General features: G+C 44.5%; 1 protein-coding gene across 1 annotated transcript in view; it reads right to left on the bottom strand.

Moving 5' to 3' along the window:
* Positions 1–10,380: 10,380 nt before the first annotated feature.
* LOC126547051 (lysosomal aspartic protease-like) overlaps positions 10,381–27,146 on the bottom strand; it is a 72,079-nt gene continuing 55,313 nt past the window's right edge. Inside the window, exons 2-7 of the mRNA XM_072288057.1 lie at positions 23,117–23,368; positions 22,812–22,932; positions 22,281–22,722; positions 16,791–16,932; positions 11,810–11,908; positions 10,381–10,636 (exon numbers count right to left, since the gene is read on the bottom strand). Coding sequence (XP_072144158.1) covers positions 10,478–10,636; positions 11,810–11,908; positions 16,791–16,932; positions 22,281–22,722; positions 22,812–22,932; positions 23,117–23,368 — 1,215 coding nt within the window. The 3' untranslated portion in view covers positions 10,381–10,477. The remainder of the gene's footprint in view (positions 10,637–11,809; positions 11,909–16,790; positions 16,933–22,280; positions 22,723–22,811; positions 22,933–23,116; positions 23,369–27,146) is intronic.

Below are 27,146 nucleotides of genomic sequence, written 5' to 3'. Positions count from 1 at the left end.
TTATGAATAGGCCTAAAAGCCCTTGTGGCTTCTTGAGCAGCGGCGTTAATTAGCTTTTCGATGTTGCCAGGTAGACAGTCCTGGATCTCTTGGCAATTCTTCTCCATGAGCAACGTGTATTAAGGCCAGTGAATGTGACGAAGAACTGTGGTAGACTGTGTCTTGCGTATGCCGTCGATTTTAACATATGTTGGGACGTGGTCACTACCATGCGTTTCGTTGTCCGTAAACCATTTCACACTGGCACTGAGGCATCTTGAAACAAAAGTCAAGTCCAGGCAGTTGCTGTATGTCGATCCCCGCAGAAAAGTAGGACTGCCATCATTTAAGCAGCAGAGCTCATGGTCCGACGCGAAGAATAGTAGACGTCTTCCTCGGAAATCCATCTTTAAGCTTCCCCATAGCGGATGATGCGCATTGAAGTCGCCGGTAATAATCCATGGTCCAGGTGTCGCTGTTAAAATTGCACTTAATCTCGCGTTGTTAAATCGACTCGAAGGTGAAATGTAGGCACCTACAAGCGTGAGTGCGACGTTCTTGCATTTTATCGTCAAACATACGTACTGATTGTCGTCATCAAGTGCCACTGGGGGTGAAACGTACGTGAAATCGCATCTGATATAAACGATGACTTGGCTGCGTTCGCTACAGGTAGCACACATGAAAGCTTCATATCCTGATAGGCGGATGGCGTTGTCAATGTTTGGTTCACACATGACGATTATTGGAAATTTGTTCTTAAAAACAAACGGTCGAAAGTCCGAAATGCGGGATTTAATGCCTCTGACATTCCATTGGAAGAGAGACGCTTCCTTGACCTCTTTAAGGAACGAGTGTAGAGGAGCAGCCATGGTGCTTCTCAAGACCGGACAGTACTGGATTCAGGGCGTCCAGTATTTGAAGTGCGGCTCGAGCCGCCTGAGTGTGTATGGCGGTCAGTAGTACTCGTAGCGTGTTCATAAGGGCCCTTATCATGGTGACAACTTGTTTGTCGTCGTCTAGGTTACTGCCAGAAGGTGAAGCATGATTCGGCGAGCGTGCTACATCCTGTCGCTCCACTGGTGGATCTAGCCGTGGCAACGGCGGCCACTCCTCGCATGAGGCAATGATGTTACCGACTTTCTGCTTAGGATCCTCATTGCTACTATTTCTAGTTGTATGTGGAAGTTTGTGCACTGTCAATGGACGCGGTGCATCCTTAGCAATAGCAGTGGGTTTCCTAGATCTCCGGCGACGTGAACGTCGACGACGCACCTTAGCGGCAGCCTCCCTGTGCGAGGAAACATCCCTGACCATTTGCCTCAAGACTTCCGCCTCATTTTTCACGTGTGGGCAATTCTTTGAAGTTGCATCATGAGAGCCCTCACAATTGGCGCACTTTTGATTTTCTGCACGACAGGCGTCGGAGCTGCGCGACCCAGAGCACCGTGAGCACACGGCAGCATTTGTACAAACCGCACTAATTTGCCCTATCCTTTGACACTTCCTGTACTGAAGCGGCTTTGGCACAAAAGGTCGTACTATGTGTCGGAAGTGACCGACCTTGACGTGTGACGGTAGGCTGTCTCCTTTAAAGTTAACTTCACACACTGCGAGTTCCCCAGGCGACGGGCTTGCAATATGGCAATTCCCTCTGCCGCCGGCTTGATGAGTATGTGCAGGTCAGCATCGCTTATCGAATTATCTGCGTCATACACACGTCGGCCGTAGAGTCGTGATCGTCTTGTTTATAACAGCGTACGTTGATGCTATCCAGCACCTTAACATTACTGAGAATGTCTAGCGCGCTGCGGTTTGTGACATCTATAGCAAGGATGTTCTTTCGGGCGTTGATCCTTACATCTTTGATCTGACCCGGAACAAGTGCCTCGAGCGACACAGATGTGGCTTGGTGGTTGATCCGGTTTAGATTGTCGCTAGCAGCCACAGGCACAAATAAAATTGTGAGGTCTGATGGCTTTCGCGTAGGGATCACAGTTGCCTTACTTGTGAAAGGAGATGTCCTGACGAGTCGTCTCTTTGCTTTGTTCTTCGCTACGGGCACGAAGTCACTGTCATCCGAGGTTTCATCACTGGTCGCTGAGTAGATCACAGTGTCCTCGCTGTCGGTGTCACTCGGGCGACTAGACCGCTTTCTCGGAGCGGCCGCTGTTGACGTAGAAGGACCAGGGACTTCAGGATTTGTTTTGAATGAATGAGGTCCTCTTCGAAAATTAATGTTTAAACTAAATGCGAATGATTTGTTTCATAGTATATAATATTGCAGCAAATAAAATACGGGAACTGTGAACGCAGAAGCGAGCGAGCGACTTTCTCGCCACCAGAATTACGACGGAAACATGTGCAGCTTATTATTTATTCAGATTACAGTCAGTTGGAAACACCTAAACACAGACGAAGATCCTAAAGTCTGAGGCTGCAACGGGACCGTTGGTTATGACTTGCAGGGAAGTAAATACACAAAGCAACTTACTATAAGGATTATAATAAGAACAAATAAATACATGCAATATAACACAGCAAAAATAAACTTGAAGGACAGGCACTACGCACACTTCACCGCCTTTCACGAACCTCGATACGCTATGCTGTGAGGCACAGTGAAGCGTGGCTGACGCTCGTCGCGCTGTACAGAAATTGTGGCTCGAAAGAAGTGAGCCAGATAGGGTAATACCCTGCAAACTCGAATATGAGCTCGGAAGATGGCCATATTTGGCCTCCATGTCTCTGCATGGGAGATGCCCGGCTTCCTGAGTCACATGTCACATTTCCCGCTACATGTTCTCGGACAATACGGCCCAGCGAAGAACGTCCGCCGAGTGGCTTCAGTGGCATATCACAACTCCACGAACTCTACACGATCACATGATTATGGCTTCTAGCGCGAAGTGAAACACGGACACAGAAAGGAGCAGACAGGACGAGCGCTAACTCTCAACTAAATTTTTATTGAAACGAAGAACATATATATATAGGTGATTGCAAAAACCGTAGCAAAAGAACATGACAAGGTAAAAGGCATCAGTTTAACATATCAGGGGGTATAGAAGTCAAAGAAATAAAAATTACTACAGATTAGTACATGTATTGCGAAGGTACTGAAATTCGCAATCTAACCGAGACAACGAAGCATGACTGACGCAAGTGTCTCCTAATCTTTTTATGTGGAATGCCTCGATAATTTCCCGCGTGGTTTGGCATCTGTGTTTAGAAAGAATTTTCGTGTCTTCAAAGAAAGGTTTGCAACCACACTCGAAACAATGTGCCGCTAAATGTGACGCATTGGGGTTGTTTAGTGAATGTTTGTGTTCTTTTAGTCTAATGTTAATGCACCTGCCACTCTGTCCAATGTAAGCTTTCCCACACTCGAGTGGAATCTGGTAAACTATACCCGTGTTGCAAGGCACTAAAGGGGACACATGTTTTACTCCGCAATAATCTTTTCTTTTTTTGCCTTCCTGTTCAAGTCTCCTATTTATCAAAGGGCACATGTTAGACAACTTGCGTGGGGCCGAGAAAACGGTACTGACGTCATACCTATTGGCCACATTCCTTAAACCATGGGATAATCTATGTATGTAGGGTACTACAGCAAACTTTGTTTCTTTTTTCTGTTTTTCTTGTTTCTTACCGGGGCTTTTTACCCATTTTACAAGTTTTTCGCAGGTTAGCGATAATAGATGCACTGGATAGCTAGATTTTTCAAGCCTTTCTATCTGTTGTGAAAAACTTTGTTGCATATTGTGCGGACATGACTTAGTAATGGCAGACCTAAGAGTTGAATAAGCTATCCCCTGTTTAACAAGTTTAGAATGGCAAGAAGAATATTCTAGCAGTGGCTTCTTGGCCCTAGGCGAATAATGCCAACAGACATGCTCATCCTGAAACGTTAAGCACAGATCTAGAAACTGTAATTTGTTGTCCTGGATAATCTCTAGCGTGAAACCTAGGCCCCCACCACATTCCCTAAAAACTTTTAAGATATCCGTAGCTTTCTTAGTGTAGTTATCGCGAGAACAAAATACCAGATAGTCGTCTACGTATCTAAACGCATGCACCGCCAATTCCTTAAGATTGTTTTGTAGTTTTCTATTAACGCGACTTAGATAAATGTCACTCAAAACTGGCGCAACTTTAGAACCAATACAAACTCCCGATTTTTGTACATACATAGAGCTACCCCATTTTACAACGGTATTCCCTAAGTAAAACAACAAAAGTTCTAAAAAAGATTCCACGGGCATCCCACAGTCCTGAGTAAACCGGAACTCATCATTGTTGAGCGCCAGTGCTTCTTTAACACTACACAGTAGTTCCGATTGCGGAAGCGAATAAAAAAGGTCTTTAACATCAACACTGATCGCTGAGCATTTATCTGGATTATTTTCTGTTAGGAAGGCTACAATTTCTTCCGAATGTCTTATCAGGAAGGGGTCATTAAGACGAACTGAAGACAATACATTATGCAAAAAAGTTGAGACTGTGTACTGCCACGTTCCTTTTTCAGAAATAATGGCTCGAAAAGGAACTTCCTGCTTATGTGTCTTAGCACTAAAAAATATGTCGAGGTGCAGTCCCTTGGTATGTTTAACTCCCGACGCGAGGCGCTCCAGACCAAATTTCTCAAGCAAATCAATTACAGTTTTTTTCACTTTCTTTAAATTGGTAATTTTTGGAACAAAATTTTTGTCAATAGCGGTTTTAGCTTTTTGTGCGTACAATTCTTGAGGAACAACAACAAAGAAACCTTCTTTGTTCGCAGTAACCAACCTAAGCTCATGCTTGACGAAAAAACGCGACACACCAGTTAGGTTGTCTGACTTACTGGACTGAGGTACAGTCCTCGCGATCACATCAACGCACTCAGTCACACACCTGATGTTGAGCCGAAAACAAAACCTATGCTGCTCAACCTGATAACACCAGTAGATGTGATCGTCAGACAACACAATTTGTGATCGAGAAAGCGGGCTCTTGTATCTGTTGGCATTTCGAAGGTCACATGAAGGGGACCAAGACATTCGCAGATTATGCTTGTAAAACCTTCACATTCTTTTTGAAAACACTAAGGAGTGCAGTCAAGAAACAAAAGGAAATCATCAACATATCATAGTGCTCTGTAGACTGAGGTTCGTGTGAGCCTCTCTCTGCAAAGACTCCCCTCTCTCTGCCAAGACTCTGTCTACTTTTGCAACATACAGGTTACTGAGGATGGGTGCCAAACAAGACCAGACACATACGCCTTGCTTCTATAAAAACAGGAAAATTCCACAGGATAAACATTAAGGTCAGGTATTGCTTTAGCAATGCTAAAAAATTCTGAACAGAATTTGCGGCTTCATTGAAAAACCGCACTGCACCAATTTCGTCAATGTTTTCTTCGACGCAGGTTAACAGGTCAGATTGAGAAATAGAATATAAATGTATCTTATGACAGCGGAGAATGCGTTCAGCTTCTTGTCAGCATGCATGCGCTTTTAGAAATTCTAAAACTTGGTCAGAACTCTTCACCGGGAAGGGATCATTATGTTTTTGCGCGAAGACGCAAAAAGTAACGCCCCCTTCACGGTAATCGTGTCTGAGAAAGGGACGTGGCAGAAGGAAATAGCCGCTTATCTACTAAAAACACTCAATTTGCTCGACATAAATGACCCCTTCCTTGTGAAGTGTTCAGACCAAGTTTTATATTTCGTAAATGTGCCGGCTTACAAGAGGCTGAACACATTCTCCGCTGACATAAAAGACCTTTATTATTCTGTTCCTCAATCTTACCTTTGACGGGCGTTGGGAAAGTACAATCACTGCAAGAGCTTTCGTGTCAAGGAAGCAGCAAAAAAAAAGTTAAATTTTGATGAGACTTTACCGCTGAATTCGAAATTTTTTGTGGGCAATGTAGTCGTGTTACGGTAAAGCATCTCCTGCACCTTTCAATTGTAGGGCTGATGCATTGGCTGCGACACAATTTCGGTTTCTATTGCATTCCCATCTCCGAAAACTTTTCAGTGGGGGGTTACCTAAAGATAATGCGCATCAACAACACCCTCACGCCCATACGCTTGACTTTGTTATTCGCATGCGCATGTCAGCATGCGGACGTCCCTACTAAAGGGACACTAAACTGGAACACTAAATCAGTTTACGCCTGGTTAAGTATTTTTTTTTCTATTTTTATTGATGTGACGGAATGACAAATATAGGTACTGGAGAAAGTTAAGGCAATAGTTCCTACTGAATTTCGTGCCGAAACCTCGGCGCCGGTACGTCACTGTGACGTCATCGACTTAAGTGTTTTATGGTATTTGGGCCGCTTGAAGCAGCAGAAGCTTTCGCAATTTTCAACGTTGAGTCTTTGGCTTCTTTAGAAATTAGAACTCAGTATAGTCATTGTTTATCAATGAACAGTTTTCTACACCTTTACTAAACGCTGTTAAATGATCTGACGTCTCGGCGAAGCTGCAGCAGAGACGTTATGGCGGTGTCGCCACGTGTCTTTCGTTTTTGTGTTTTTCTGGCTTGCCGAGAATCCTCTCACAGTAGGAGATGATGTTTTATTAATGCAGAAGCGTGATTTACGAATACAGCTTAACATAATGTTCCTTTGTAATGTGCCTTTAACACCTCTCCAGATAATAGCAGACCCCTCGCCGAGAGAGTAAAGTGCTTGATGTGTGACTTCACCTCATCGACGGGTGAGCAAGAAAAAACGTCAATATCATTTGCTTCATGCTCGTGAGACGGCGAGGTAGAACCACGTCACTCATGTACATCTGTTAGGGGCATATGGCTGTTGTACGTTTTGTTATGTCACTTACAGTATTCTGGGTGAAATTAGATTTATGCTATGTTTAATTTATGTTACTTTATGATTATCATGAACAGCTGCACATAACCAATGACCCAAGCTGGCGTCAAAGACTTTTGTTGAAGAGCGGCAAATGCAGTGCTGGGCAGTATCGAAGATACATGCATCTTAGATACTATTTTAGATGCTCTTTGGGTATCTTGAATCTCTATCATGATACCTCTGGCAAGAAGTGTATCAGTACCTATATTTTCGATACATGAATGAATGTATCGTGTATCTTAAGGTACAAGATACTGCTATCGCAACATCACCCTGCCAAACTAGAAACGTCGTTGAACTCCGCTTCTCAAGCTGATACTGCTGCCACTACCTGAATAAAATTAAGGCAGCGTCATTCGTTTATCTTTTCACCCTAACTTTTCAGCGAGGAGAGGCGATGAAGTCTGCGCGCCTTTATTGGTGGAGCAGAGTCACGTGGTGGTGCTCACGCCGTCTCGACAAAAACAAGCGCGCGAACGTCTGCGCGCAGCCCAACTTTTGTGTTCTTCTTTTTGTTTCTTTTGTTGCGCCGGTGCCACGACACTTGCTCATAGCCACCGTACTGTGCTGCGTACGCCAATGCGTGCGGCGTCTTTCGCGCAAGTTATGATGTCGCTATGGTGTCGTTATCGAAGTTTCTCTTGCACGGTGCGTTGTTACGAAGTCGGGAGAATGCAAGAATGGGGTTGCCTTGCGTTTAGTGGCTTTCATACATCAGGGATTTAAAGGATCTCGTGGATGTAGGTTTGACTGTCTTGAACTAAAGCATGTATTGCGCTGCTTCCGGGAAACTTGTGCATAAAGCGGCTATATTGTATACCTCATTGTTTCTCGCAAGCACCAGAAGCAATTTTTTTGTGACTACGTAACATTATAATAATTCTGCGAAATATGAATAGGCTGCGACAGCTGCACATTACGGACGGACTAGAGCTTGTTTATACATGAGGAAAGTTTGATCTGCTCGATTTTTATAGTTAACGCGCTCCAAACATAAGCTGGCTATTCATTCGACACTCAGTGCCAAAATTAGGCAGACAGTGCTAAGAAATGAAGTATTAAAACCGACAACCTTGGTTTAAATAAACTATGTGCTAACCTTGTTACAGTTAGGATCGCTGCGATTGCGTTCTAACGATTCTGTTAACGCTGCTTAATAGGACCTACTCAAACAGATAACCAAGCTAGCACCTGCTCTTTGAAATAGTCGTGACCAACGGGCGTAAGTTATTGTTGACTTCAAACTACGAGCCTTTCGTTCGCCTGCTTCAACACATTTGTGCGATTCTTTTGCAGCAAAAAAACGAACCAGTTACAGCTCTGGCCCGCCTCACAAGGCTTAGGATACTGCGCCAAGAGGCATAGGCAAGACGCAATAAATGCCGATTACCCGACAAAAATGCAAGCGGGAAGTATACCGACGCGGTACGCCGAATTTAATAGTAAAGCCCATTAAACTTCGTAAAGTACTGCCACGCTTTGAAGAATGCCGCCTCCTCCTCGCGCGCTCTGGTCGCTATTGGCCTAATAGCATCACGTGGGCTTTTTGGTCGCATTTTTGGTCGAGAAGCCTCTGCGGAGTGCCGAGGAGCGCATGTTCGCGCCGTTGCTACGCTCGAGTAGTGTAGGCGGCGCCACGGTCGAGGAGCGTGAAAAAGAGGAGAAACGAGGAGGAGTGAAGGCGGAGGAGGAGAGTGTCACCACTTTACGAAGTTTAAGGTGCTTTATTTAATAGCGAGCAAACTGCGGTGGCGCGCGAGTAGAAATTGTGCTACCTATTAATTTGCTTAGCTGCCACAGTTACGCAACGTCTTCTGGCGAGAAAGCAAAAAAAAAAAAAAGAAAAAAAAACAAACAAACACGAGTGAGTACAGTTGCGTGGCGTATTGTAGTACACTGTACAAATGCGGGCGATCGGCCAGTTCATCTTCGACCAGCGGGAAGCTGTTTTCTGAAGGTTCCTCTTTGAAGGTTCCTCTTTGAAACCTCAGCATGGTTAAGAAAATTCGGCATGCCATCTGGGATGGCACACACTTTTCAGTTGCTTCTTCCGGTGTAGACATGGTTTTAAAACAAAATGCGCTTTTATCAAGTCTGTCATCAGCGGTGTATACACCGACGTGGTACGCCGAATTTAATAGCGACTACGCGCGCCCCGCGGAGCAAACGAGCAAACTGCGGGGAGAAATGGCGCTACCTTTTAATTTGCTTAGCTGCCACAGTTCCGTAACGTTCTCTGACAAGAACGCAAAAAAAAAAAAAGAACACGTGTGAGTGCAGTTGCCTAATGCTACGTATCCTAGTAAACTGTAATAATATGTCGATCGGCCAGTTCATCTTCGAGCTGTTTTCTGAAGGTTCCTCTTTGAAAACTCAGCATGGCTAAAGAAAGTCAGCATGCTATCTGGGATGGCACACACTTTTCTGTTGATTCTTCCAATGGAGACATTGCTTTAAAGCAAGATACGCTTTTCTCAAATCTGTCATCAGTGATCAGCGTAGCTCCACATCAAACTTCAAGCTTCATCTGAAGGTGTGTGAGCTTTGGACATTGTGCAAACTTTCTATGCCATTGTCATTCAGGCTTATTTCTTGCAGCCTACGGCGAAATGCGTACCTCAGAATGTATTTGGGTTAAATGTGACCTCTGTGGTCGCGAGACGCGTGCAAGGTTGAGGTGCGGGCAATAAGAAAAGTTACGAAACTATGTAAAGGAACTGACAAAATGCCGTTGTTCGCAACCTAACCACGTAGAAAAAAATTCTGACACTACGGGCTGTTTGTTACCTTGCTTCAATGGCTGAATACCCGTAAAGACTCCCACAATACGTTTACAGACTCATACATGATTTTGAGGACACCACGTGAGCGCTGTCTTACTCGTCAGTCGATGAAGTGTCGTCGTGATGTTGTAGTTTTATCCCCGTCATAGTCGTGTCGCCTTCGTTATCGGCGTCAGGCTAACGTCAGCATTACCGTCATTGTCACCCTGACGCCACCGGCTGGTTTGCTGTGCCTTCATCGTTGTCATCGTGTCTACTTTATTGGGTAGGTAATTACATTGCTAAAATGGTCGTCATTATTCATGTGCTTTACTTGAATAAAAACAATGGCAAATGGATGATTGATTAAGAGAGACAGGGATATATATATATATATATATATATATATATATATATATATATATATATATATATATATATATATATATATATATATATATATATATGCGTAGACGAGCTCGTCCCCAGTTCTTCTCGCGGTGTTGCTGATCGAAAGCTGCCTGCTCCTCAGGTGTACGTATGACGCGTGGCCTACCCATTCCGGAACCGGTGAGAAACTGCTGCGCGCGTCCTGGGCTGCGACGGAGAGCAATGACGTCAATACTGGCGCAGCCAATTGCGTGCATTTCTTTCTCTTTTTTTCGCGCATGTGCATGGGGTTGCGCCGGAGGAGTTTTCGACGTCCAGGCGACTGACGGACGGACGGACGAATCGCCAGCCATATCCAGTTTCGCTGTAAGGTGACGCCGTAGAAACAGTAGGCATGCTTTATTCAGTTCACGATCGAAGTGAACAGCCGTCGTTTCGGAGGGCCGCAAGAGTGTCGCACGCTGGCGGTGACGACGCACTTCTAGACCGCAGTGGCGAATCCGACGCGGTTCTGGTTCCTGTCGAACACTGTGTAGTATTCCTGCGTGAATATGGCGCCTAAGATCCAGAGGCGTGCTCCCGACGCATCCGACTCGGAGATGCGCGTGAAGCACTGAACACCGCCGGTTTCGATCGGGATCTGGAAAAAAGTGCCGCGTGTCAGTGCGATTGGGAAGGATCTCTTATTTATTTAAAACTTCCTTACAGGCCTCTTATGAGGCATTACGTAAGGGGGGCGTCACTGTAAAAACTAAATGGACATATAACAAAACAAAATATATACATGATAAATAGACAGTACAGTTATGTACACACAACATTTTATACAAATATTAGAGCAATGCGCAAAAATAATAGGAAATGGTAGTCTAAGCATGTTATACAAAAACACAACATATACAGTTCATTCAGCAAGCAAAATAACAATGTACAAAAGTAACCATTCGAACGTCATAGGTTAAAAAGTACAAGATAATTAAACAAAAGAATGGCCCCATGAATAAAAACAAGAGATTGTGATGAATGCGTAAAAATGAAAAAAAAATCCTACTTCTTGTCGAAGGTAGGAGGAGGAGGAGGAGGAGAAATAGACGGGAAGACAAGGTTAGCCAGTTCTCAGATCGGCTGGCTACATTGTGCTGGGGAAAAGGGATAACGGGAATCAAAGATAACAGAAAAAGGATGTTGCAAATAAAAAGGACATAAGGGAGGAAGAAAAAAAATAAAATGTAAAGATGAAAGGAGAATACGGCCCTGCTTAAAGTCTGTCTCCAAGACGATTGCGCAAGATTCTTGCGCAAGAAGCGCAAGAACGCTTGCAAAGCCTTCTGTGCTGAGGACGGTCTCAGCCAATGTCCCAGGACCTTTTCCTCCAACAAAGGGCATTTGTCAATACTATCTAACGCTCCTGAAATTTCTTTCCTGGGCGCGCTGAAGCCGAGGAACTCAGACAAAGTGGGCGATTTTTTCCTCGCAGCTACAGTTATCGCATGTAGGGCTGTTGGCCATTCCGATCCGAAATGAGTACGCATTCGGGATGGCCACGCCAAGCCACAAGCGGCACAAAAGCATCTCTTCAGCTCTAAGTAGTCCTGACGGAAGGCGGAGCCGTAGATTCGGATCCAAGTTGTGAAGTCAATGATACGTAGTGGAATATCAACTTATGAGCTGGCAGAATTAACCAGAATTTCTTTGGAAGACGATGACATGGTAGGCTGTCGCTAATGCTTAGGTTTATTTGCGCTTGGAGCTTTTCCGCTTTACCCGCCCCCCTAAAGAAAGTAAGGAATAAAAATAAACAGTGCATATTTACCCTAATGGTATATCTTTCTCCTGGAAGCGGGAAGGACTTGCCGTTCAGGTTGAAAGTGATTGGTGGCAAGCTGGCTATCCCGTTGCAATCGACCTCGTACTGCAAGCGTCAAAAATGAATGGGTGTAAAAACGTGAAGCTCGGTTTTGAACAAAGAAGTAATTTACGTCCGCCCCACAAACAAGTGCCCATGTAAGAATGAGTGAAGGCAGATGGCGCCAAGACCTCCCAGTTTGCACTACTCAAAATTGCATCATCCGCTCGCTAGGCTTTGTGCTGCAGAGAACGCGCTGCAAAGCTACCATGGTGACCGCAGCTCCATTACACAAGGCCTAGCGAGCCGAGACAACACTCAGAGTTGGTAAGAAGCAAAGAAATATCGCGTAGTTCGAGGCACAACTGCGCATCTGTGCTTCGAGTAATGTGCGTGTGCCTCGCAAGGCTAAGCGCGGCATAACTCGAACGCCGAAGCGCGAATTGCGTCTAGGCACATAACAGCGCGGATGTGAACAGGTTGAGGATCGACGCGCCAAGCTCCGGCATGCCATCACATAGACGCATGCGTCATATCACACCACGTGGACGCACATCACATCGCATCACACTGACTCACGCATCTTCTGAGGTCACTATCCAAGACCAATTCTTCTCCCATACTGCCACTGAACTCTCCACCAACACCACCGCCGAGTGGCTGGTTCAAACAGGCAGTCTACAAACCAACGGTGTCTAGTTGATTTCGTCAGCACAGCGATGATGTACGCCGACCCTGGACCCTGTGCTGAGGGTTTTGACTGCCTTATAGCGCTGCAATGATCTCTCTCTCTCTTTTGTGGTCGCCAATGTCACCTCGTTTTCGTAGGAGCATTAGAGATTGGCGCCGGTAACTCATTGATGGACATTCAAATAGTACTGAAGTCCTCACATCAGCGCAGCGCCTCCGCGGCACTGTATGCCTTGGCCTTTCAACACGAAAAGCTTAACGGCACGATTACCACGAGAGGTAGCCAGTGCTTTGTGTTAATTCTGTCATAGGCGATATGACGGGAAATAATAAGAAAGGTCGGGGAGATCTGTGCAGCATGTATCAGCTACAAATTATAGACACGGAGAAGCTGGGGAGCACCGTCACACTTCTTTAACCTTGTTACTGGTTTATAACTGCCTTCGTGCGCAGTACACTCGTTGCACCGCAGTACGCCACGGGTTGTGCCGCACTTCCCATTTACCCTCTGGAAAGAAGGTGAGCACTTCGCGAATCGCGGATACCCTGCATATCTTGCATGTCTCTTCCACCTGCCCTTTTTACTGTCATAAAACTGTTCCGTGCCCAGTGGTTCGAACCACAATGGGTGCACCGCCAACCACTGCTGCTTTTAGCGCTCGTGCTCCGTTAGTACGCGCGTCAGTTTTGAGATGGGAGGGCCCCGAGTTCGATGCTATTTTGCGGAGCATGCGTTTCTTCAAACTGCCTTATTTAATTTTATCGCCGACACGATGATAATTTTCTTTAGTTTGTTGTGGACGAGACGCAGCTGGACAGCTCTGGCGTGAAGTGCGCAATTAAGTGCAAGCGCTACCTTAGGAGCTCGTATCGAAAGCTATGGGAACGGAGTGAGTGAGTGAGTAAAGACTTTATTTGAAAACAAGGTATTGACAGGTGACCTCGTTGTTAAGCAGCCACGAGCTCTTGGGTCCCGGCGGCTTCTTCAGCTCTCTTGATGACCTTGGCCTGCAGGTCAGGGCCGGAGCTGAGCAACACGGCCTCGCAGTGCTCATTATTACTTATTTCGTGATTTGTGTGATTTTCCGCTGAGCACGACGACATAATATAGAACAGATCCGCTTTTTTCTTACAACGGTTACATGTATTAGGGTATTGGTCCGGGTAGTCGTAGTGATAGGCTACGGGGTTGGGGTATGTGTTCGTGTGAAGTCGACTCCAAGCTACTTCTTGTCGCTTGTTAAGCGATTTGTGTGCTGGCGGGTACACTGCCCTGGCTAACGGATAAATTATTTTATTTGTAATCGACAGAATTGATACTGATAATAATTATTGTAGTTTAAAAAAAAGAAAATTAAGAGACTGTTGTGAGCGCATATTTTATTTAGGTTATCATCGTTTATTTAAACAAATATTGCCGAGAATTGAAATGAAGCTTCAAGTTCATGGCTCTTTAACTGAACAATAAGAAGCGATATCATGTTTCCGTGAACTGCGTCTATTTGGACATCTAAAGTGGACAGACTTCATATATTATGCACCTACTTTGAATTGATCAGGCTGCCTTCGTGGAGCGGAATTAGTTTCTTCGCTGGATATGCGGTTTAGGTACTGGCAGGCACTAATGGCTGAAAACAGACGCTCGAAAACGGCTATTGTGACGACTGACGAGTTATATGATTTCGTCGCGAAGCCTCCAAAGCGCCTGACATATTGAAGGTAGTGTTGGACACTGTCTCCTGGTGTCTTTAGCGGCACATCTGTCTTTGGTACTTGTACACCAATGTGGGTTTTTCTATAAGTTTTGAGTGTCATCTCAATCACCTTCAGCAGGTACTTGGGTTTCTCAGAGCTGCTAGGTTGTAATACAATTTTACGAAGCGTCACTTCTGTGCTCCAGGTTACTATCCTAAGGCACGTCGTTTCGAAAGAGTGCATTCTTCCATATCTTGCCGAAATTCGCACCGTTGCCGAGAAGTCAAAGCCAGCTACTGTAGAAGAGCTTCGGAGTTCCATTGGTTCAAGCTCATATTTCTGGCGTTTCATCTGCAATCTTGGTGTCGTCATTGCCCCTTTTGACGCAACTTGTCGGCAGGGCTGATTTTTTGGCTGAGTGCGATGACTGATTTACAGCAGTACGGCGGCTCCTCACGTCCCTTCCAACACTGCAACACCGACAGAGATCCACGTGAACGTTAGCTTGGTGCTGAATTTGGTGCTGTTTTAGCCGAACGCAGTGATTGCGTAGGGCCCAACGCAAATTACCACCGGCTTCTCTCTTCTGCACGAAGGAGAAACTTCCTCCCTAAAGGGACACTGTTCTTCCCTTTCTGCACTACGTTTCTCAAGCAACACGTAGTATTATCAGAATTTCGCTGCCCATAAGCCAAGGAATGCCGGTTGCTCACTCACTCGTTTACCGCCGTAGATCAGTGGCGCCAAAAAGGCCATGACGCATGGGCATATAAAGTTCTCGCTATTTTCCCGTCATACTGGTCTGGCTCTGGGGCCCGTCTACTGCTTCCAGCTCTCCACCAAGCTGCTGTTCAGTGACCGCAGCCTCTAACTCATGCGGAAAACCTCTGTTCGCGAGTGCGTCGTCGAGCCGCTCGAGCAGTGTTGATGCGATAGCATTAAGGGCTCCGTGTTGCCGAAAATCCGGTGTCGGCGTCGCCGGAGTGGTCCGTGAGCGAAAATTTTCGTATATATTTAGGTATGCGTATATGCGACGCCTTGCTATATGACATGCGGTATGTGCCTGTTATTTTGCCACACCATTCTATCACTAAGTAGGTCATATCTTGTCTTTCATTCTTGACAAAGTTATTCCTTGGAATTTGGAGAATGACAACCCACGAACAAATGCCATGAAACAAAACACCGACAGCGCATGCCTTTTATGTAATATTCTGAGACTTAAATATTAACTGTTTCAAACAATAACAGAAAGCTGAAAATGATGTGATTTTTTTTTTGGCGTGGCTGTACGCTACCTCCTGAATCAGCCCTGCCAAGAGGCCGCATTTCTACCAGAAAGGTTGCCTTCGTGGATAGCGGTCATTGCTATCGTTTTCCGGTAAACATCACGGTTACATACCCTGTGGTTGCCTGGAAGGGTGAGAAGCAGTCAAGACTTTTAATGTTATCGGGTTCCGCTCGTAAAGGTGAAACTTAAACGTCCTCAAAATTTTTTTTCAGAACACCGTTGTCGCGAGTACGAAACTATACTACAAAACGCGTGTCAAACCTAGCTACAATCCGGCTTTGTTGTCTCGAAGTTCGCATAGGCCGCTAGGATGGTTGCTTTTTCCCCGGAGTGGGGAGGGCGTTTGCACTGAAAAATATAGGTGCCAACACGAAGGGCACACACAGTTAAAAATCAAGGCGATTTGTGGACTCGTCTAATGCGCTACCTAGGTCTTACACGTGGCCCACTGAAGGGGTCCTCTGTCAAATGCCGTCCATACGCTTCTTAATAAACTAGCACCCTCGTTTGCAAATTGCAATAATCTGAGATCAGCTGGAAACTAATACGTCACAGTTGTCCACTTTACAAAACCCGACAAATATCGTTTAAAATATTGTCTCTATATTGTCTTCTAATGTGTGTTGTTGGCGCAGAGTTACGGAGTTGTAAGCTTTGTTTCAATTTTTTTAGTTTATCAATTTTCGGCAATCATCCCAAAGAAGTAGAAGTGCTGAATCAATGTTGTTTCCAGTAGTTGGTAGGATTGTGTAATCTTTTAAACGCAACAGAATTTATTGCAATCTGTTGAACTGTTGTATAAGGAGGGAATTTCCGCGTCGCACACGTATTCGAATAGGACGATCAGAGTTGGCTTCAAGCCTAAAGCTCCCTCTTAACAGCTGTTCGCAAATTAGCTGCTACATCGTCGTGACAACTTGGTATTAACAACTGTAATTTATGATTATGCCACTGGCATGATCAAACACGATATCTTTCCCGTATGCTACTTCGTCTCTTTATTGTACCCTTTTCACAATAGTATAATAACGCGAATTTATTTCCAGTAAGGGGAAAATGCGTGGACATAAAATTATGCGCCATTCTCCGCCGTTTCTGTTTTCGTCAGCGTCTGTAGGACTGGACACTTGCACCGCGGCACAGGAGGCTTAAAGACATATGTGTTAGAATACACCCTGCTTCGCTAGAAAATAGACCAAAAATGATCAGTCAACACCTACGAGGCACGGAAGCATTCACGTCATCGTGGTAAGATTTCTGCGGCGTGCTTACGTATCCAGGACCTATGCGCGTAGCGCCAATGACTCTGTGAAGGATTTCCACTTCCGCTTTGGGTCCACTGAGGAACGACGTTCCGGAATCGACCACAGCATTGCAGCCACCGACGCAGAGCGTCGTGCCTTGAACATCCATGCTGTGCAGGATAGAGAGAACGAGAATTAATGCACTGAAGCAATTCCCAGAACAGGCCACAGTACAGCGAAATCATATAGAGAAACGACTTTGGAAACAGCTCCTTTCCTCCCCGTGTTCTACAGCAGCACCTACGCACTTCGTATATTACGTGGACTGTGCCGTATGAAAACGTATATGAACACGTTAATAGATTCACTCTGTGTCGGTCTTTTCTGAAATGTACCCGCAGCAGCCACCCTTCTAACTTTTGTCTTGGTTGCGGAGGTGCGGCAGTTTTGTTTTCTCATGTGTCGTCCGCTCTTTCATTTTCTGAAGTGTTTCTATATAACTTGAATAATGTAAGAGGGGAGAAAAAGTGTGCCGCGAAATAATTATATTGTTGTTCGAAATCATGACGTCTACCTAGCTATAATTTCCGCCATGTAACTATATAGCATGAGCTATTTATTGCGTTATTTTCATTACTGCCAGTCTTTTTATCGAGACGATAGCAGGTGGGCATGTTTTATAATGTAAGCGTTGATACAGCATTTTTTCGTGGAACATGTGTATACAAAGTACAATAAACTAGATACGCTACATGTAGCGACGCAGTACAGACTGGAAAAATACAAATGCAGAAAAAAAGACATTGTTTCATGCATTTAATTAGTAAAGTCAACTCTAACGAGAAAAAAAAATGTTATAAATACAATAAATTGTGATAGAATACAACATCGTGAAATATATATGCAACACAACTTTTTACAACCTAGCAGTGTATAACGTAATACAGTCTAACATAACATAAGAGATAGATCTAAACAATGTAAAAACAAATTTGCATAAGACTAAACTTGTTCTAGTAGTTATTCCTTACTCTTTTCTATCATGTTACTAAAGATTGATGGCGATTCTATATCAGCTATTGTTGAGTTGAGGTAGTTGCGTTCCCTAAGAGCAGTAGGGAAAAAAGAGTATCTAAATGTGTCCGTTTTACAAGGGTACTCAACTAAAATTTTATTATGCTTATGGGGTGAAATACGGGACGTAGAGAAAGTAATGTATTTTGAAGAATTTATGTTAAAGCGGTAGTGCAACAGGTTGTGTATGAGTTTTAGCCGAGCTTGCCTTCTTCTGTTTACCAGTGTGTCCATTCCGGATGAAGCCAGGAGTTCTGTGGGCGAGTCAGTGGTTTTGTACTTGTTGTGAATAAAGCGTACTGCTTTCCTTTGAACTTTTTCCACATCGGTCATGTTTGTCTTTGTGTGAGGAAACCAAACCGTGTTGGCGTATTCTAATACTGGCCGCACAAAGGTATTATAGCATAGTATTTTCATATGATTAAGAGCAGATTTCAGGGACCTTTTAAGGAAGAAAAGCTTACGAGCGGCTGCTGAAGTGATGTTGGCAATGTTCTTGTTCCACTTCAACTCAGATGCTAGAGTCAGTGCTAGATACTTGTGTTGCTGAACATTAGTTAGGGGTGTACCATTGAGAAAGTAGGTGAATCCTGACTTAATCTTCTTTGTTGTTACTACCATTGTCACTGATTTCTTGATGTTAATAGACATTTGCCATTGTTCACATCAGGCATTAATCTCATTAAGGCATCTGTTCAAAGTAAGGTGATCTTCATAACTTCTTATTTCTTTATATATAATGCAATCATCTGCAAAAAGCTTTATGTTGCATGATATGTTAGTGACGATATCATTGATGTAAATTAAAAATCAGATGGTGCTTGATCATGGAAAACGAACTGTGAACGTTGTGATAAAAAATCTCTAGTCCAGGCTGTAATGCTTCCGTTTCCAATAATTGACTCCAATTTTGCAATTAGCTTGGTGTGACACACACAGTCGAATGCTTTGCTGAAATCTAGAAATATTATGTCTGTTTACCGCGGTTGTCAATAGTCTGTGCTAGGTCATGTATAACTTCAGTCAACTGTGTTACTGTTGACATACGGTGCCCGACTCCATGCTGATTGGCTGTTAGTATGCCATTCTCTTCAAAATATATTGTTAGGTATTTTAAAGTTCTATGCTCTAGTATCTTGCATGATGTACTAGTTAGTGATATCGGTCTGTAGTTGGAAGGAGAGTTTGTGTCACCTGATTTATGGATTGGTATTATCTTTGCTGTCTTCCAGTCATCTGGCACACGTCCGGTTGAAAGTGACAGGCGATAGATAATGCCAAGATATCTGCTGCACCATTCTGCGTATCGCTTTAAGAATTCGTTTGGGACTTCGTCAGGACCAGTAGATTTTTCGTGTCTAATCCGAGTAGAAGATTAAATATTCCTGAGTCAGTTATGTTTAGTGAGTCGATGGCGAAACCTGTAGAAATTATTCGGGGGACAAACCCGTTATCTGCAATAAATACCGATTGGAAGTACTTGTATGCATTAGATTGAGAAACGTTTTCATCGTGGGGTCGTCCTGGCGTGATTACTTTGCGTGCACGGAAGTGATTCAAAAATTTATGTGGATTACCTTTTACGAAGTTAGGCAGGGCAGTATTAAAGTATTGTTTGCTGGAGTAGTTTAGCCTGATGTTAAGTTCTGCCTTGGCAGTAATCAACTTTGATGTCTTGAGTGATTGATTTTTAGTCTTCTTCAAAGACCGACGTATCCTTTTCACTTTTCGTTTGGCATGAATTACCTCACGCGTTACCAATGGGCTGTATTTCCACGATTTTCTTGTTTTTAACGGTATAAATTGTTCAATGCAGTCATTTATTATTGTCTTAAACTTAATCCAGAAGGCATTTGCGTCTACCGAAGGATTGCAAGCCATTTCCGCAAAATCTGTGAATTCATGTGCCATGTACGTCAAAACATTGGCGTCGTCCGATTTCACAAAGTCGATGATGGTGCTTTCTAAAGACCTTTTTTTGTATACTAAACGACAGAGGTAGGTGACATATTGGAATATCGTGGTCAGATATGCCTTCAACAATGACAGTATGTATTTTGTTTACAAAGAAGTGATCAGAGAGTAGTATTAGATCGAGTATATTACTTGCAGTACCATGTGAGCGTGTTGGTTGATCAACTACTTGTTGTAGGTTGAAGTTTAGCATTAGTTTAATTAGCGCTTCTGAAGTACGTGATGAGTATTGTATTTTCTTCCAGTTCATTTCTGGAACGTTAAAGTCCTCCATGATGATAATTCTTAGGCTGTGAGCGTGGCACTGCAGAAACTCATGTACGTTCTTTATGAAGCTTTCGTCCGATTCAGGACTTCGGTAAACGCAGCCTACAATTATGGCTGTGTTGTTGCAAGTAATTCTGCAAAACATGGCCTCAGCATTCCTCACATTTGGGAGCGGTTCGTATTGTAAGAATTTCTTTATCAGCAGTGCCACGCCACCACCATGTGTCTGTCTGTCTTTTCCAATGGCGGAGTAATCGGGAGGCACAAATTCGTGATTTAAGACAGCCGAGGGAAGGCACGTTTCAGTTATCGCTACTATGTCAGGATTATGTTCAAGGAGCAGATTTTCAAGCGCGTCAGTCTTATTTAAAATGGTTCTCCCGTTTACATTCAATAACGTTAGCTCTTTGACTGCGCTTGGCTTCGTGTGATTGGTCACTTTGCTCCAGCGTATTTTTAAAGTAAAACTCTTTCCCCCTTGTCCTGATCCGAAGCGAAAACTTGGTCATTAATGTAAAGCTTATCTAATGACAAAGAAACCCTGTCATGGTTTTCTCGGTTTTCCTTGGCGCTATTCCACAGCATTTTCCTCATTTCTCGAGTTCTTTTACAGAAGTCTTCCCCGATAGACAAACCTGTGTTTTTTAGATTGCGCCCCTTTCCTAATATTATAGATTTCTGTCTAGAATCCTGAAGCCTAAAGATTACTGGTCTCTTTTTGTTATGCGCTGGTTTACCGAGATGATGAATTCGCTCTGTGGCAATGGGCTCCAATCCAAGCGTGTCCTGCATAATGGTCTTATTTACAGCTTGTTTTAGCTTTTCACGGTTTTCACCTTCTGTTTCCGTCAGACCGAATACTATTATGTTTGACCGTCTACTCTGGTTTTCCAATTCGTCCATTCGTTTTTCCATTTTCCTTGCAATCTCTTGTATTTCTTGTATTTGGTTTACGCATGAGGTTATCGTCGACTCCAGGCATGACAGAGCATCTAGTTTTTTATCTAAACTAGTTATAATTTCAATAATTTTACCTCATTGCGTTGTCCCTCTGCACTTGTGGACACCGAATTTCTCCTGCAAGTCCGCATGCTAACTTTTAGCGCCACTATTCTCTCGCTCCTGTGGGTTTCGGAAGGAGGGAATGGTCAGGGGGCTACTCTGATTTCGCGAGAGATGGGTTTTGCACAGGTGCAAGTAGAAGCCGGCGTACAACGAAAAAAAAAGTAGGGAGAAAACTTTTCTCGCCCAGCCTATCTGAATCCTTCCATGGCTTGGCCACGGAAGGATTGAGGTGGCCAAGCCACGGAAAGAGGTGCTTGGCCTCTTCAAATTGCTTCCGTGTGACACAGAGCAAGAGTGCGAATGGCGAGGGTTGTGGGCCTACATGAAATGGATGGGGCGCAGCCAGTTTAACTCAGGTTCAAATCTATCCTCGCAGTCAGTGTTACGTTGTGCCACAAAATATATTTGTGTTACCATATGGAATGCGGCGGGTTTCACACATTACCGCACTTGATAAGTGGCGCCCGTGTGGAGCAGTTGCCGGGAAGTTTCGCAAGGCTGGATCCGCCTGCAGCAAGCAACATACTGCTCCTACTCGGCACCTTCGGATTCCTTTCCAGGCAGCTGCAGATCCACGGCCTGCTTCTGACATCCATCATAATCGCTTTTGCACTAACTTACGTGCGCCCGCTCCATTCACACGTCACCATAAGCGCTATCGGAGACATCGATAGCACTCGCCAGTTGGCGCCAAGATTATAATCAGTGTTCTGCATGCGACGTTGTCTCAACACGGTGTGCCACAAAGCACTTAGCGCCCACAGGTTCCAGGTTTTCCTGCTGACAGGCAAGCAGATGATCGCAGGATTCAGAGTCACGAGAGCGAAAGTTAGATCCGTGTATACTTGTTTGTTGATGGTGTTTAACGTGGTCATGACAGCCTTTTCATGTTACACGCGCACACGAATACTTCAGATAAACTGCATATTCCGCGTAAAAGGGAGGGTGTTGCAGAAGCAAGCATCTCTGATGATGGCTTCTAGTCGTCACGAAGACATCTTTGTCTAAAGGTTCTTGGTAGCTACGAAAGTGCAATGAGACCATGAAAACCGTGTCGAGGCTCGCGCATACTGGCCAACGTGCTTGGTGCAAAACCTCATTCTACCTATCCCATTCCCTCCTTAGCAAGTGGGCTCACTTGTCCATGGTGACCTGCCAGTGACCGGGCTGGTTGACGGCCACATAATGGATGTTATCCGTGTGGCGTTGCGCGTTGATGCCTCCGAAGTAGATCTCCCCGCCGTTTTGCTCGCTGGGCTGCTTGCTCAGGTAGAGCGAGAACACGGCCTGCTGGACAACGCCCTGCTTCACCATGGCGTCGAACAGTGGTAGCTGGTTGTTCTGCGAGATGCTCGGGAAGGCCAGTCCGAAGATGCCGTCATACTTTGCGGTCATGAACAGCTTGCCGTCTGAGTGATCCATCTCGGCGAACTTGTACTGCGTCACAGTGGCCGGACCGACGCCCACGTTGTCGATGCTAGTGACACCCCGTACCACGCCGCCACTGTAGCGGATACGGATGTACCGTCCGTTTTTGGTGTAGGTGCTGGACCGGCTGCTGTCGTATTTGGCGTGGTGGCCTGCGATCGTGTGGAGGTAAGAGACCGAGGGTTAAAGTTAAGTTTTCGAATGGCGCAATGAAAATCATAGTAGGCGTGCGTATACTTACGGCAGGCCATGCTCTGATCACAATTCACCGACGGCACCCAAAAGTTACTGGAGCCCGTGTCCATGAGTAGCTTGAAAGATTGGGGCGGGGTGCCGATAGTCAGGACTCCGTAGTATTGCATCTGTTTAGGAATAGTAAGCGACAACAGAAATTAGAAGAAAACATGAATGTTGTGGAAGCGGATTACTGAAGAATTATTTCTCTTGAACTACAAAAATATGGGATGCACTGTGCACCAGTTGTCAGCTAAAGAGGAGTGTTTATTGACATGTAAGCATATTCTCGAAATTAATTTTTAATCTTACATTGTTGAAATTGGTCAGGGTTATCGGGACGGGAGCCCGTCCGAGATTCGCTGTTACATTGGGGTCTTTCCACCCCAGTTGGATACTGAAAAAAAGAAAAAGAAAATTGGAAAGTAAGTACACCAGGAAAAAGAAAAGACGATTTCGTGTACATGAGATCTCGCTACAATGATGAGATTTGCAATATCTCCAATTGATATGTGGTATCTCCAACGTGTCATAAATTTCTATTATCCGTGTCAACACTCTAAACTACATGCATAAAAGTGTAAACAGTGTTCTGTTGCTGGCGTCTAGAGCTTTTGGCCATTGTAAACATGTATTTACAGAAAATAAACGGTAGTGCGGTTCAACTATGATATATGGTTTAAGTTCGCCACGCAGGCGATATGGGATGCCGCCCGCTGTGATTGCTTGATGGCTATGGCGTTGGGCTGCTAAGCACGAGGTTGCGGGATCGAATCCCGTCCACGGTGGCCGCAATTAGGCGGTGGTGAAATTTCGAAAACACCCGTGTACTTAGATTTAGGTGCACGTTAAAGAACCCCGAGTGGTCAATATTTCCGGAGTCTCCCACTACGGCGTTCTTCATAATCAGATCGTGGTTTTGCCACGTAAAACCCCCGATTTTTTTTTAATATGGGAGGCTGCGAATTCCAGGCCGGTTCACATAATTACCCTCATTGCTGCAGTGTTTAATGCTCTTCTGGATAAATATGATAGCGGAGAAATGCGTTTAGGGAAAAGCTCGCTTATACTACGTCACGTAGCACTAAAGGGAAAGAAAAAAAGATTAATGCCGTGGCACCTGCTGGGAAGCTTGCTTGTTTGCTTCAACTGCGTTTTCTTACACGAAATACGTGTCAAACGCATACCTGCTCTGTCTACAATAACGGTAGCATAACTTGTGAACTTTTTGTACGTCGGATTCCTTTAAAGTTGTGCTTTAGATTGCGAGATTAGAATATGTTATGTGAAAAATATATACCAGTGATATGGATACAAACATGTCGTTTTGGCTGCGTCCCGATAATTTCATTGTTTTCAGGATAATTTTGATAAGAAATAGCGGAAGTCAGTTCATGCATCAGAAGCTTGCTTCTGCTTTTAAGGTATGCTAAAGGCAAGCACCAAATAAATCTTGAATAGCCATGTATTTTCCCGAAACAAGATATTCTTTCCTTTGGCGCGAAGCTGTTGATTACAGTGGGGAAAAAAAATGCTGTTTCGCCCTTATGCAAAGCAGTGACACGACAGCTGGCCCGGTATTATGCTCAGTAAGTATTGCACTGTTTCGAGCACTTTAGTGCGGAAGAAGTTGTTAAGGCTTTGGTACATTTAAGAACACATTGTAGTCGTTTTCAATCGTTAAGCAGTTGAGCAAACCTCCGGAGCCGCTGTCAAAATCTAGGACGTCACGAAACGTTGGAGCGGGAAAATGAAGGGGCCGTCTCCCCTCTTTCGTATTCACGCATCTTCTGTCTTACCAAGGCATTCGCTGACAGCGAGAGTTATCTTTTAGGCATTGTAGAAACGTTATTTAATGTTTACCAGTACCACTTAAATAATTATTATTTAGTGCCGCTTTAAGCGTCACAGCGTCACAAAAAAGAAGAAAGCGTAACTAAAACAAGGTGAAATATAGGGCCTACAGTTTCACGACGTTCGCTATCTTGCATGAAATTTGAAACTTTCCTAAGTTCTATCCAAGCTAGCGTCTTTCCTGTACATGAAAAGGGTAATAAATAAAGGGTGTGTACTCAGTCATCGATCAGTGAAGCTGTAGAGAGGTTATTGCATAATCGTATCAGCAGCTACGTGAAAAAAAAAAGCCTTATTGAAGCCCTGCCAATATGATTTTTTTTGTATGCGCAGTATGACTTCCTTAATTTTGATATCAGTAATTATTTCGCTAGGGAATCAATTAAACTTGTTAATTTTGTGGGCTTGGTTTCTTAAACTTCATTGCGAGCTTTTTTATACTATTAACCATAGCATTTTCTTTGTCGAACTACTATTTATTAGAATAAACAGTCCAGCACAATGTTAAAACGTTACCAACTTCGCCGAGAAATAATTGCGTGTACAACATAATAGTGTGAACACCAGGTGCTTATTCCGAAAGAAAAATACTAACCTAGAATTGGCATGAGGCTCATACCGGTCTCTTACTGTTCTGAATTTAGGTCACCTCGCCCAATGTAGGGTAGCAAACCAGAAGCCTCTCTTCACGTTGACTTCTCTGCCCTTTTATCTCTCGATGTATATTAATGATTTATCCAAGAGTCCTCACTATTCATGTGGTATATCCTACGTTCAGGTCGTACTACCATTTCAAAGAGAATTACCTCGTATTCCCGAAATAACTCTCAATGGTCACCTCATTATGGCTTGCGACTGAGTGGAATTTTTCGGTATTCAATTAGATTTTCACTTAATGTTTCTTTATCACATTGCTTGCGTAAAACAACAACAACAAAGAAAGGATTTCACATATGAGCACTAATCAAACCATGTGCATTTTTTTCCCTAAAGAGACATTATTATCGGCATGATTTGCTTTCATAATCATATTACTACTGGTATTGCTTCTTGGGCTAGTTTTTATTACTTTCAGTTTTTCTGTTCCGTACATAAAAATAAAATACAGGTTATTGGCATTATTACAGAGATTTTCCTCGAGTGATACCTCTTGATTGCGTATGTACTGAATTCTTCCTGTTAATTATTTGCTCAACTATCCTCTAGTGATCTTACTTTACAAATTACTAAGCGAACAATTTTCTTAATTTTTCACAGGCTCTATATCTTGCTTATCAATTCCAATAGCACCAGTGTTTTATCTCATGGTCATTTTCCTTAACATGTATTATTATTATTATTGTAAGGAAGTTTATTGAGCGAGTCCAACAAACGGGCGGTAGCTCGGAACAGTGAGCAGGGAGAACAAGATGGTGGTGTTCGAGCGCCGGTCTCCTGCCCTCCGCTCTCGATGATGATCGGTATGTCCTTCTCTTCCTTTCTTCATTACAATTGCCCCCGTCGAGAAAGGTGGAGCCATCCTGGCGATCTAACAGGTGGGTACAAGAGGGTCGAAGTACGGCTTGAGGCGGTCTACGTGAACAACATCACGTCCACGTCGACGACGGTTGCCTTGCAGCGTAAGAGGTTCAATCACATAGTTTACGGGGGAAGTACGCTCGACGATGCGGTAGGGACCATGATAATTCGGGAGCAGTTTGGACGACAAGCCAGGGGCGTAGGGTGGTACAAGTAGCCACACAAGTGCTCCAGGAGCGAGTGTTGCGGCAGGAGAGTGATCATCATCGCGGGCGTTTTTCTGGCGTTGTTGGTCGGCTGTAGTAAAGCGCCTGGCTAGTTGTCGGCAATCTTCAGCGTAACGGGCCGCTGCTGACACGGGCGTGCTCTCTGAGGTATCTGGTGCGTATGGCAGCAACGTGTCGATAGTGTGCGTCGGCTGGCGACCGTACAAAAGGAAGAAGGGGGAAAACCCGGTTGTGACTTGCGTAGCGGTGTTATACGCGTATGTCGCAAATGGGAGAACCAGGTCCCAGTTTGATTGATCAGATGCAACATGTGTCGCAAGCATGTCGCCCAGAGTCCGATTAAACCGCTCAGTGAGACCATTCGTCTGAGGGTGGTAGGCAGTACACGTCCGATGTACAATGTTGCACTGGTGGAGAAGTGCTTGAATTGCATCGGAGAGAAATACGCGGCCACGGTCACTGAGGAGTTCGCGAGGAGGACCGTGCCGAAGCACAAAACGCTTGAGGATGAAAGAGGCGACGTCCTGTGCTGTCGCCGTGGGAAGAGCAGCGGTTTCGGCGTATCGTGTAAGGTGGTCGACAGCAATGATAGCCCATCGGTTTCCCGCCGTGGTCAAAGGTAAAGGTCCATAAAGGTCAATTCCAACGCGGTCGAATGGGCGTTCTGGGCATGGAAGGGGCTGCAATGAACCTGCGGCAGGATGCGGTGGTTTTTTTCGTCGCTGACACTCGTGGCAGCCGCG

The sequence above is a fragment of the Dermacentor andersoni genome, chromosome 1 (assembly GCF_023375885.2).
Source record: "Dermacentor andersoni chromosome 1, qqDerAnde1_hic_scaffold, whole genome shotgun sequence".
Taxonomy (NCBI): Eukaryota; Metazoa; Arthropoda; class Arachnida; order Ixodida; family Ixodidae; genus Dermacentor; species Dermacentor andersoni.
Note: the sequence above shows the minus strand (reverse complement) of the source record. Positions and strands in the feature narration are given on the sequence as shown.